Raw genomic sequence first — 13003 nt, 5'->3', positions numbered from 1 at the left:
TATCAAACAGGACAGGGTTAGATACAATATCACACAAGATTAGATACAGTATCACACAGGACAGGGTTAGATACAGTATCAAACAGGATTATATACAGTATCACACAGGACAGGGTTAGATACAGTATCACACAAGATTAGATACATTATCACAAAGGACAGTGTTAGATACAGTATCACACAGGACAGGAGTAGATCAAGTATCACACAGCACAGGGTTAGATACAGTATCACACAGGACAACATTAGATACAGCATCACAAAGGACAGGATTAGATACAGTATCACACAGGACAGGGTTAGATACAGTATCACACAAGATTAGATACACTATCACAAAGGACAGGGTTAGATACAGTATCACACAGGACAGGAGTAGATCAAGTATCACACAGGACAGGGTTAGATACAGTATCACACAGGACAGGAGTAGATCCAGTATCACACAGGACAGGGTTAGATACAGTATCACACAGGACAGCATTAGATACAGCATCACAAAGGACAGGATTAGATACAGTATCACACAGGACAGGGTTAGATACAGTATCACAGAGGACAGGAGTAGATCCAGTATCACACAGGACAGGGTTAGATACAGTATCACACAGGACAGCATTAGATACAGCATCACAAAGGACAGGATTAGATACAGTATCACACAGGACAGGGTTAGATACAGTATCACACAAGATTAGATACACTATCACACAGGACAGGGTTAGATACAGTATCACACAGGACAGGAGTAGATACAGTATCACACAGGACAGGAGTAGATCCAGTATCACACAGGACAGGAGTAGATCCAGTATCACACAGGACAGGAGTAGATACAGTATCACACAGGGCAGGGTTAGATACAATATCACACAAGATTAGATACAGTATCAAACAGGAATAGATACAGTATCACACAGGACAGGGTTAGATACAATATCACACAGGATTAGATACAGTATCACACAGGACAGGAGTAAATACAATATCACACAGGATTAGATACAGTATCAAACAGGAATAGATACAGTATCACACAGGACAGGGTTAGATACAATATCACACAGGATTAGATACAGTATCACACAGGACAGGAGTAAATACAGTATCACACAACACAGGTCTCCGGTGGGCTGTTGGCTCGCTGCTTCCGCCCACCTTCCTCTTCTGTGATTCTCATTTCTCAGGGAGGAAGATGGAGAAAACAGACGACAGCGAGGAACAGGAGACGGACAGAGATCTCCTCCTCCGCTGCACTGGGCCAAGGAGCTGACACTCTGACTGCCCGCATTACTATATCCTATCTGGATAAGAGGTGTAGAGGGCCCCCGCCTACAGAGGATGGGGTACACACAGATGTAATAGCAGAATGCAGCCCCTGGGGGAGCCCCCCCTCTTACAGGTGGTCATACTGTGTCCTCATTAACCCTTCCCCGTCGGCAGCCCATCTACAATGCGAGCCAGTAAAGTGGAGGGTGATTCACTTTCCAGTAGATGACCGTCATGTTTGTCATAGGTGTCCAGGGAGTCATGTGACGCTGGTCGGAAAAACGTGACAGCGCCAGAGACATTAGGCAACTGTCTGCTATCACACCCTTTTCTTAAAGGGACCCTGCTCCAAATACACCACCACACCCCAATTACAATGTCATAGGGTCTCTCCTCCCTTTCACACAGTTACCCGCAGCCTCCACTAGGGGGAGCTTACCATGTACAGATTTACACATCTCCCAGCAGTAGTGATCCGTGTGCAAGGAGCTCCCCCTAGTGGTGGCTCCTGGTAAACAGAATTTCAGAGCTCCCGGCTTGGCATGTACCCTATAACTGCCCCCTGCTGGTTCTGTGTGCTTCCTCTGCTGAACTGCATTCTGGGTGTTGTAGTGTAGTACGGTAGGTAAAGGGCCCACTGCTGTGTCACGTGACTCACCATTTCTCACCGTCTGCTTCATGCTGGAGAACTTTGTAACCGAACTGAGCGTCTTCCGGCCCCCGAAGAACCTGCGGCCTCTTAGCGTCAATATTAAAGGAAGCGACGAAACCTCCAATAAAAGGAAATGATAAATTATACATACCAGCATGTGTATCTTATCTCATCATGTGTGATACCGTCCTGGTGTATCTAATCTCATCATGTGTGATACCATCCTGGTGTATCTTATCTCATCATGTGTGATACCACCATGGTGTATCTAATCTCATCATCTGTGATACCATCCTGGTGTATCTAATCTCATCATGTGTGATACCGTCCTTGTGTATCTAATCTCATTATGTATCTAATCTCATCATATGTGATACTATCCTGGTGTATCTAATCTCATCATGTGTGATACCGTCCTGGTGTATCTAATCTCATCATGTGGGTTACTATCCTGGTGTATCTAATCTCATCATGTGTGATACCGTCCTGGTGTATCTAATCTCATCCTGTGTGATACTATCCTGGTGTATCTAATCTCATCATGTGTGATACCGTCCTGGTGTATCTAATCTCATCATATGTGATATTATCCTGGTGTATCTCTTCTCATCATGTGTGATACCGTCCTGGTGTATCTAATCTCACCATGTTTGATACCGTCCTGGTGTATCTAATCTCATCATGTGTGATACCGTCCTGGTGTATCTTATCTCATCATGTGTCATACCGTCCTAGTGTATCTAATCTCATCATATGTGATATTATCCTGGTGTATCTCTTCTCATCATGTGTGATACCATCCTGGTGTATCTAATCTCATCATGTGTGATACCACCATGGTGTATCTAATCTCATCATGAGCGATACCATTCTGGTGTATCTAATCTCATCATGTGCGATACCGTCCTGGTGTATCTTATCTCATCATGTGTGATACCATCCTGGTGTATCTAATCTCATCATGTGTGATACTATCCTGGTGTATCTAATCTCATCATGTGTGATACTATCCTGGTGTATCTAATCTGATCATGAGCGATACCATTCTGGTGTATCTAATCTCATCATGTGCGATACCATTCTGGTGTATCTAATGTCATCATGTGCGATACCGTCCTGGTGTATCTAATCTCATCATATATGATACCATGCTGGTGTATCTAATCCCATAATCTGCAGTCCCTTCCCAGTGTATCTAATCTTATTATGTGTGATACAATCTCAGAGAAGCACTCACTCTACAGTCCCAGTCATTAATATTAACCCTTTTTCATTCACACGGGTGTATACTTATGCTGTGTATTTACAGTCAGGCCTCCTGCCCACGGGCCGCCGATCTACGCTGCATAGGACCGCGAATTTCAATTAAAATTACACACGGATGATCGCGTATTCTTAAATGATCTCTCTCTTCACGTATTGTGTCACGCGTCATGTATCACATATCATGTGTATTCACCACATATTTGCGCGAGCCCTTCCAAAAATCGTGTAAAAAAATGCAAATGTAAAAGCAGCGATTGTAATCAATGGATTCTATACACGCCGTAAAAAATAGGTGAGACTAGGCCCTAGCATGCCCATATAACACGCTCCTTCCCCTTTAATAGTGACACCTGCAGTCTTGGCATTGGCGCGGGGGCGAGACATGTACAGGGCGTTGGTCAGCCAGCACACAGGCCCGCTGTCCCATCACACAAGGTGGAGCGACTGTACAGTCCGGAGAACTATACAACATGTGGCTGACACCAGCGAGCTGTGCATGTGACTTAAAGGAGGAATGGATTCATAATTCCATCTATCTATTGCTTCATCCTCTGCCCAGCATGCGGGCTACGCAACACTCACCAGAGATTGGCGCAGCTATGCCGCACTTATGCTATAAATCAGGCACAAATGGCGGAGACTCTGATTGGTCGCATTATCCCCAGTCTATAACACTAGTGTGATACGGTTAAAATACCTCGGTGCCATGGGGCGGCACCTGCCCACCATATACCTACCGCCAAGCTGTGCCACCCTGTGAGGGCGGAGTCATCTAATCATAGCTTAGCCTCTATTAACCCTATCCTTCCTTGAACGGTTGTGAGAGTCAAATCCCTTTCACCTGGCACCAATAGGACACGGTCACTGCTGGATAATCAGGCATTCTGGATTATCAGATGTACACAGAAAACTGCATAAAATAACTTATGGTAGAAGACCTGGAGGAATACAGTCCAAATTAAAGGGTCCGGATTAATGGAATCCCACTGTAGTAACATACTCTTCCTATAGGAGGCACTATGTCTAAACACCTGAGAGCAGACCGAGGGGTGATTGGGGTGGTCTTTGCGGGGTGGGGGATACATTTATAGGTTACGCACATTGTTATTAAAATTCTTTGTGCTTCTTGAGACGGTAAATTACAGCCTGGAGGCATCTAAACACAAGCTAGAATATCTATAAATACCCATCGCCCACAACCCAGGACACCTCGCCCGACTGGGGGTGCAGGCTGGCCGCTCCTGGAGCTTACGGCTATTTTTGTGGGGCTGAGAATGAAAATGTTTACTCAATGGAGGTCAGTCACGAGTCAGCGGAGATATAGGAGAATATGACCCAAACCTGTGCCCAGAATCAGCAAGCCGGGCACCAGGCAAGCAACACTTAAAGGGCAAGAGCACTTATGTCAATACTGAGCGGGAAATGATGGCGTCATCAGTAACTTATTGACTTAGTAAAGGATCCATGTGACATATAACCGGCAGCATATAATATATGAAATTTTGTCACATACACACCATATTCAAATATAACATTGTATATAGGAGGGAAATGCTGAACTAACAGTCCCCCAAAGTCAGAAGAGATAACAGAGGAGAGTGATAGAGCCGCTGATTATATAGAGATGATAGAGGAGGTGATGATAAAGAATTGGTAGTGGAGGTGATGATGATACGGAGATGATAGAGTAGGTGATTATGGTATGGAGATGATAGAGGAGGTGATGATGATATGAAGATGATACAGAGATGATAGAGTAGGTGATTATGGTATGGAGATTATAGAAGAGGTGATGATGATATGGAAATAATAGAGGAGGTGATGATGATAGGGAGATAATAGAGGAAGTGAGAATGATATGGATATACTAGAGGAGGTGATGACATAGAGATAAAATAGGAGGTGATGATGATATAGAGATGATAGAAGAGGTTATGATATGGAGATGATTGAGGATGTGACAATGATGAAATGAAGATGATAGAGGAAGTGATGATAATATGGCTAGTTTAGAGGAGTTAATGATATGGAGATGATAGAGGATGTCAGGATATGGAGATGAAAGAAGAGATGATGAAGATATGCTGATGATGGAGGATATACTAGAGGAGGTGATGATATGGAGATAATATAGGTGGTGATGATATGGAGATAATAGAGGTGGAGATGATAAAGAGGTGATGATGATATGGAGTTAATAGAGGATGTGATTATATGATGTTGACAGAGGCAGTGATAATATGGAGATGATGATATAAAGATGATAGAGGATGTGAGGATATGGAGATGAAAGACGAGGTGATGAAGATACGGTGATGATAGAGGAGGTGTTGATGATATGGACATAATATAGGTGGGGATGATATGGAGATGATAAAGGAGATTATGATGATATGAAGATGATAGAGATGGTGATGGTATGGAGATATTAGAGATGGGGATGATAAAAGAGATGATGATGATATAGAGATAATAGAGGACGTGATTATATGGTGATGACAGAGGCAGTGATAATAAGGAGATGATAGAGGATGAAAGGATATGCAGATGAAAGAGGAGGTGATGAAGATACTGTGATGATAGAGGAGGTGTTAATGATATGGAGATAATATCGGTGGGGATGATATGGAGATGATAGAGAAGGTGATGACGATGATATGGAGATGATAGAGGAAGTGATGTTATGGGGACGGGGGAATGAGGATATTGAGATAATTGAGGAGGTGATGATGATATGGAGATAGTAGAGAAGATGATATGGAGATGATAGAGTAGGTGATGACAATGATATGGTGATAAAAGAGACTGTAACATATGGAGATAATAGATGGGATGATGATATGGAGATAATAAAGTAGCCGATGATCATTTGGAGATAATAAAAGAGGTGAGGATAATATCAAGATGATAGAGGATGTAAGGATATGGAGAAAATAGAGGAGGTGAGGATGATATGGAGATGAAAGAAGAGTTGATGATATGGAGATTATAAAGGAGGTAATAGTTATATGGAGATGATAGTGGAAGAAATGATATGGGGGTGATAATGGAGGGGATGATGACATGGAGATGATAAAGTTAGAGGTGATGATATGGAAATAATGGAGGAGGTGATGACGTAATGGAAATGATTCAAGATGTGAGGATATGGAGATAATAAAGGAAGTGATTATGATATGGACATATAAGATGAGGTGATATCAATATGATAGAGAAGGTGATGATATGGAGATAATAAAGGAGGCGATGATATGGGACTGACAGAGGAGGAGATGGTATGGAGATAATTATGAAGGAGGTGATGGTTATATGGAGATAATAGAGAAGTTGATGATGATATGGAGATGATAAAGGATGTGAGGATATGAAGATAATAGAGGAGTTGATGATTATATGTAGATGATAGAGAAGGTGATGATAATGATATAGAGATAATAGAGGTGATGATGATATGGAGATGGTAGAGGGGGTGATGATATGAAGATGATTGAGGATGTGAGGATATGGGAATAATAGAGGAGGCGATGATGATATGGAGATGATAGATGAGGTGATTATGATATGGAGATACCAAAGGAGGTGATGATACAGAGATGATAGAGGAGGTTATGAAGATACGGAGATAACAGAGGAGATGATTATGAAATGGAGATCATAGAGAAGGTGATGAGGATGAAATGGAGAGAATAGAGGAGGTAATAATGATATGGAGATGTCAGAGGAAGTGATGACATGGAGATGAAAGAGCAGGTGATGATAAAGGAGGTAATGAAGATATGGTAATGATAGAGAATGTGATGATATGGAGATAATAGATGAGGTGATGATATGAAGATAATAGAGGAGGTAATGATGATGATATGGAGATGATAGATGAAGTAATGAAGATACAGAGATAATAGAAGAGGTGATTATGAAATGGAGATTATAGAGAAAGTTTTGATGATGAAGATGTTATGGAGATAGTAGAGGAGGTTATGATGATATGGATATGATAGAGGAGGTGATGAAGATATGGTGATAAAAGAAGAGGTAATGATAGAGAAGGTGATGATAATGATATGGAGATGATAGAGGAGGTGTAATGGTATGGAGATGATAGACACCGGACCAATGGGAGTGACAACACCGGACCCATGAAAGTGACAACACCAGACCCATGAGAGTGACAACACTGGACCTAGGAAAGCAACAACATTGGACTCATGAGAGCAACAACTGGACTTATGTGAGCGTCAACGTCTGACCCATGAGAGGGACAACACTGGATCCATGAGAGGGACAACACAGATCCATGGGAAGGACAACACCAGACTCATGAGAGTGACAACACCGGACTCATGAGAGTGACAACACTGGACTTATGAGAGGGACAACAGCAGACTCATGAACAGGACAACACCGGACTCATGAGAGGTACAACACTGAACCCATGAGAGTGACAATACCGGATCCATGAGAGTGACAACACTGGACCTAAGAAAGCAACAACATCGGTCCCATGAGAGGGACAACACTGGACTCAGAAGAAGGACAACACTGGACTCAGAAGATGGACAACACCGGACCTATGACAGTGACAACACTGGACCAAGGAGAGCAACAACACTGGACTTATGCGAGCAATATCACCGGACCCATGAGAGGGACAACACTGAATGAATGGGAAGGACAACAGTGGACTCATAAGTGTAACAACACCGGACTCATAAGAGTGACAACACCGGACTCATGAGAGTGACAACACTGGACTCATGAGAGTGACAACACCGGACTCATGAGAGTGACAACACCGGACCCATGAGAGTGACAACACCGAACTCATGAGAGTGACAACACCTGACTCATGAGAGGGACAATACCGGACTCATGAGAGGGACAACACCGGACTCATGAGAGGGACAACACCGGACTTATGAGAGGGACAACACCGGACTCATGAGAGGGACAACCCCGGACTCATGAGAGTGACAACCCCGGACTCATGAGAGGGACAACACTGGACTCATGAGAGTGACAACACCGGACTCATGAGTGTAACAACACCGGACTCATAAGAGTGACAACACCGGACTCATGAGAGTGACAACACCGGACTCATGAGAGTGACAACACCGGACTCATGAGAGTGACAACACCGGACTCATGAGAGTGACAACACCTGACTCATAAGAGGGACAACACCGGACTCATGAGAGGTACAACACCGGACTCATGAGAGTGACAACACCGGACTCATGAGAGTGACAACACTGGACTTATGAGAGGGACAACACCAGACTCATGAGAGGTACAACACTGAACCCATGAGAGTGACAACACTGGACCTACGAAAGCAACAACATCGGACTCATGAGAGCGATGACATTGGACTCATGGGATTGTCAACATCGGTCCCAAGAGAGGGAAACACCGGACTCAGAAGAGGGACAATACCGGACCCATGACAGTGACAACACTGGACCGAGAAAAGCAACAACACTGGACTTATGCGAACGATAACACCAGACCCATGACAGTAACAACACCGGACTCATAGACAGGACAACACCGGACTCATGAACAAGACAACACCGGGCTCATAAACAGGACAACACCGGACTCATGGACAGGACAACACCGGACTCATGAGAGCATCAACCCTGAACTCATGAGAACATCAACACCAAACTCATGAGAACATCAACCCTGGACTCATGAGAGCATCAACCCTGGACTCATGAGAGCATCAACCCTGGACTCATGAGAGCATCAACCCTGGACCCATGAAAGCATCAACTCTGGACTCATGAGAACATCAACACCAAACTCATGACAGCATCAACACCGGACTCATGAGAACATTAACACTGGACTCATGAGAGCATCAACCCTGGACCCATGAGAACATCAATATCGGACTCATGAGAGGGACAACCCAGGACTCATGAGAGCATCAACTCTGGGCTCATAAGAGCGACAACACCGGACTCATGAGAGCAACAACACCGGACTCATGAGAGATACAACACCGGACTCATAAGAGATACAACACCAGACTCATGAGAGGGACAACACCGTACTCATGAGAGTGACAACACCGGACTCACAGAGCCATAACTTTGGACCCAAAAGAGTGACAACATCAGATCCAGGAGAGCAACAACACTTACAAGTTGCGAGTCCGAGAGCGCCAGGATCCAGCACTTACCTTGTCCGAGCAGGAGGGACAGCAGGAAGATGGGGGATCCGTGAAGCTCCATGATCACAGCTCAGGCGATGTGAAGGAAGAAAGTGCCCGGAATTTGGGATGGAGATGGGTGTTCCCCGGCCACAGGCTGAAAGCTCGCTCTGTCCTCAGTCCCTGCGTCTCCTGCCGCTTTCATTGGCAGCTAAAAATAATCCTGGTTTTTCTTGGACCCGCCGCCTGTGAATGCAGGGCAGCTGCCCAGGGGCGTGCATCCACGGAACGGCCACCCAGCAGAGGTGGAAACTGCCCGAAGCCACAGAGACGTGGACGGGGAGGGCAAGGTGGAAACCAGAGGGGGCTGAACATCTGCAAAACTGAGTACTTACAGGAAGCCGCTCAGCATCCTCATAGCATCTGTACTCACTGATTATCGCAAGCTGCTCTGTCTCATTGTCCTCTATGAAGGTCACCCAGCTTTTCCAGTCTCCTGAACGGCACTGGTAAACATGCAGTGAGAAGAGAAGGAACAGTGTATTGTCTCATAAGTAGACAGATTTAGTCTGGAGAAACTGGGTGATAGCCTCTCTGGCAGTCACACAGACGGTCACACAGCTTTCCCAGATTTCTGAATAGAAGTCATAAATTCTTAGGGAACAAAATAGGCTGGAGGAGTGAATCTCCCTATAAGAAAGCTTGACTAATAATCCCTGCAGCAGTTATATTGGTTGTCACCCTGCTTTTCCTGACTCCTGAAGGGAAACTGTAAATACTTATGTAGTATGAAGAGAAGGGTTGTATTTATGTTACAATCTTGGTCCTGTATACTAAGCTTGGTTCTTGGTCTGTATTCTTGTACTAAGCTTAGTTCTGGTGCTGTATTTATGTACTGGGGCTGGTTCATGGTGTATTTATGTTATGAGTTTGGATATGGTGCTGTTCTTTATACACTGAGCTTGGTTCTGGGACTGCATGTATGTTATGAGGTTGATTCTGGTACTGTACTTATGTTATGAGCTTGGTTCTAGGGCTCTATCTATGTACTGTGGTTGGTTGGTGCTTGATTTATGTACTGAGCTTGGTTCTGGTACTGTATGCATTCACTGAACTGTTCTAGTGTGGGTATGCTGCTATCTGAACAAAGACAAATTCTGCACAGAGTGTCATCTAACCTAAGGCCAGCACTGGTACCCCATAACTACTAAATTTGCCATGCAGGGTTACAAGAAAGTTGGACTAATAACCCTTGTAGTAGTTATATAGGTTGTACTAGCTGTAACCCAGCTTTTCCAGATTCCAGAAAGGAAGTTATAAATAACTGTGTAGTGAGAAGGGAAGGAACAATGTATCATAACTGAATTTGTCATTCAGTCTAGGAAAAGCTGAGTGATAGCTCTTGTGGAAACAATATCAGTTGTCACACTGCTTTTGTAGACTCCTGAAAGCATGTCATAAATACTGATGGAGCAATAAAGGCTGGAAGGACTATCCTAATAACTGATGGATTTTCCATTCGGGGCAAGAGAAAGTTGGATTAATAACTCCTGAAAGGAAGCCATGAATTCTCATAGAGCAACACAGGCCTGTCGATTTGCCATTCAAAGGTGTGGGAAAGCTGGATTATAACCTCTGCAGCAGTTATATGGGCTGCTGCACCCTGCTTTTCCAGACTCCTGAATGAAGATGTATTTATGCAGGGAGAGTGTGACCTATTACCTCATAACTTGCCAGCTTTTACATGACGGAGTCTAGGAAAGCTGGGTGGTAACCCCTGTGACATCTATGGCAGTTGTAACCCAGCTTTCCCAGTCTCCTGAATAGAACAGTCATACACATATGCAGTGATACAGAGTGGAGGGATGTGTAACGAGGCAGGAATTCAGCTGGGATGAGATGGTTGCGCTGAGCTGGGCCTTCTGTGGTCAGGTAATTAAATGTTGCTGTACGTGGCGGCTTCTCTCAGCGCGTTGTCTATTTGTTAACCCCGTATCTCCGTACAGCTGTCAGTTAATGATGAGAGTTGTAGTTCCACAAGAACCCTAGAGCTGCAGATTGCTAATTAGAAGCACTTTGATAATTATATAGAAACATTCCATAATATATTCTGTCCACTGTGAGACTGTAGAGAGCGGCACAGTGTGAGCTGCTGGTGGGGTGTCCCCGTATACACACCGGAGGCCCAGAGCAGGAAATACCAGATCTAATAGAAGTCACCCACAAAGCCTTTTAATTTGCATAATTCTAATTTGTGCAATTAGTACCTAGAGAACGTAGTGCATGGGCGCCACCTGGTGGTCACTGCGAGGGGCTACTGGACACTGTATAACGTTGGGAAGTAACTACCCAGTGGTAAATTCGGAGTATTACAGTATGAGGGACCATTTAGAGCGCCCTCTGGTGGTGATTCCATTACTGACAGTCCAAACTCCTGCTTTACAAGGTGCTTCGGTAAGGCTTTTACAACAGGACTACTTAGTGGGCAGAAATTAGCATGACATGATGGGTGGGTGATTCCAAGAGGACGTATCACATGTTACAGGCTTAGATACAGCAGATAGTATCAGCTCAGCAGACAGTATCACATAGGAGAGGATTAGATACACGGCTCAGCAGACAGTATTACACAGGATAGGATTAGATACACGGCTCAGCAGACGGTATCACACAGGATAGGATTAAATACACGGCTCAGCAGACGGTATCACACAGGATAGGATTAGATACACGGCTCAGCAGACGGTATCACACAGGATAGGATTAAATACACGGCTCAGCAGACGGTATCACACAGGATAGGATTAGATACACGGCTCAGCAGACAGTATCACACAGGGTAGGATTAGATACACAGCTCAGCAGACAGTATCACACAGGATAGGATTAGATAGACAGCTCAGCAAACGGTATCACACAGGATAGGATTAGATACACAGCTCAGCAGACAGTATCACACAGGATAGGATTAGATACACAGCTCAGCAGACAGTATCACACAGGATAGGATTAGATACACAGCTCTGCAGACAGTATCACACAGGATAGGATTAGATACAACAGCTCAGCAGACAGTATCACACAGGATAGGATTAGATACACGGCTCAGCAGACAGTATCACACAGGATAGGATTACATACACAGCTTAGCAGACAGTATCACACAGGATAGGATTAGATACACGGCTCACCAGACAGTATCACACAGGATAGGATTAGATACACAGCTCAGCAGACTATATCACACAGGAGAGGATTAGATACACGGCTCAGCAGACAGTATCACACAGGATTGGATTAGATACACGGCTCAGCAGACAGTATCACACAGGATAGGATTAGATACACAGCTCAGCAGACTGTATCACACAGGATAGGATTAGATACATGGCTCAGCAGACAGTATCACACAGGATAGGATTAGATACACAGCTAAGCAAACAGTATCACACAGAATAGAATTAGATACACGGCTCAGCAAACGGTATCACAGGATAGGATTAGATACACAGCTCAGCAAACGGTATCACACAGGATAGGATTAGATATATGGCTCAGCAGACAGTATCACACAGGATAGGATTAGATACACAGCTCAGCAGACAGTATCACACAGAATAGAATTAGATACACGGCTCAGCAGACAGTATCACACA

At 44.3% G+C, this 13003-nt stretch overlaps 1 protein-coding gene across 2 annotated transcripts in view; it reads right to left on the bottom strand.

The window, feature by feature from the left end:
• ITGA10 (integrin subunit alpha 10) overlaps positions 1-9455 on the bottom strand; it is a 38505-nt gene extending 29050 nt beyond the window's left edge. The window contains exons 1-2 of one of the 2 annotated variants that reach the window (XM_066608711.1): positions 9378-9455; positions 1928-2039 (exon numbers count right to left, since the gene is read on the bottom strand). In XM_066608711.1, coding sequence (XP_066464808.1) covers positions 1928-2039; positions 9378-9429 — 164 coding nt within the window. In that variant the 5' untranslated portion in view covers positions 9430-9455. Of the gene's footprint in view, positions 1-1400; positions 1514-1927; positions 2040-9377 lie in introns of those variants that run through there. The other variant, XM_066608712.1, reaches the window with a different exon arrangement.
• Between the last annotated feature and the right edge of the window lie 3548 nt (positions 9456-13003).

Source organism: Eleutherodactylus coqui, chromosome 6 (assembly GCF_035609145.1).
Source record: "Eleutherodactylus coqui strain aEleCoq1 chromosome 6, aEleCoq1.hap1, whole genome shotgun sequence".
NCBI lineage: Eukaryota > Metazoa > Chordata > Amphibia > Anura > Eleutherodactylidae > Eleutherodactylus > Eleutherodactylus coqui.
Note: the sequence above shows the minus strand (reverse complement) of the source record. Positions and strands in the feature narration are given on the sequence as shown.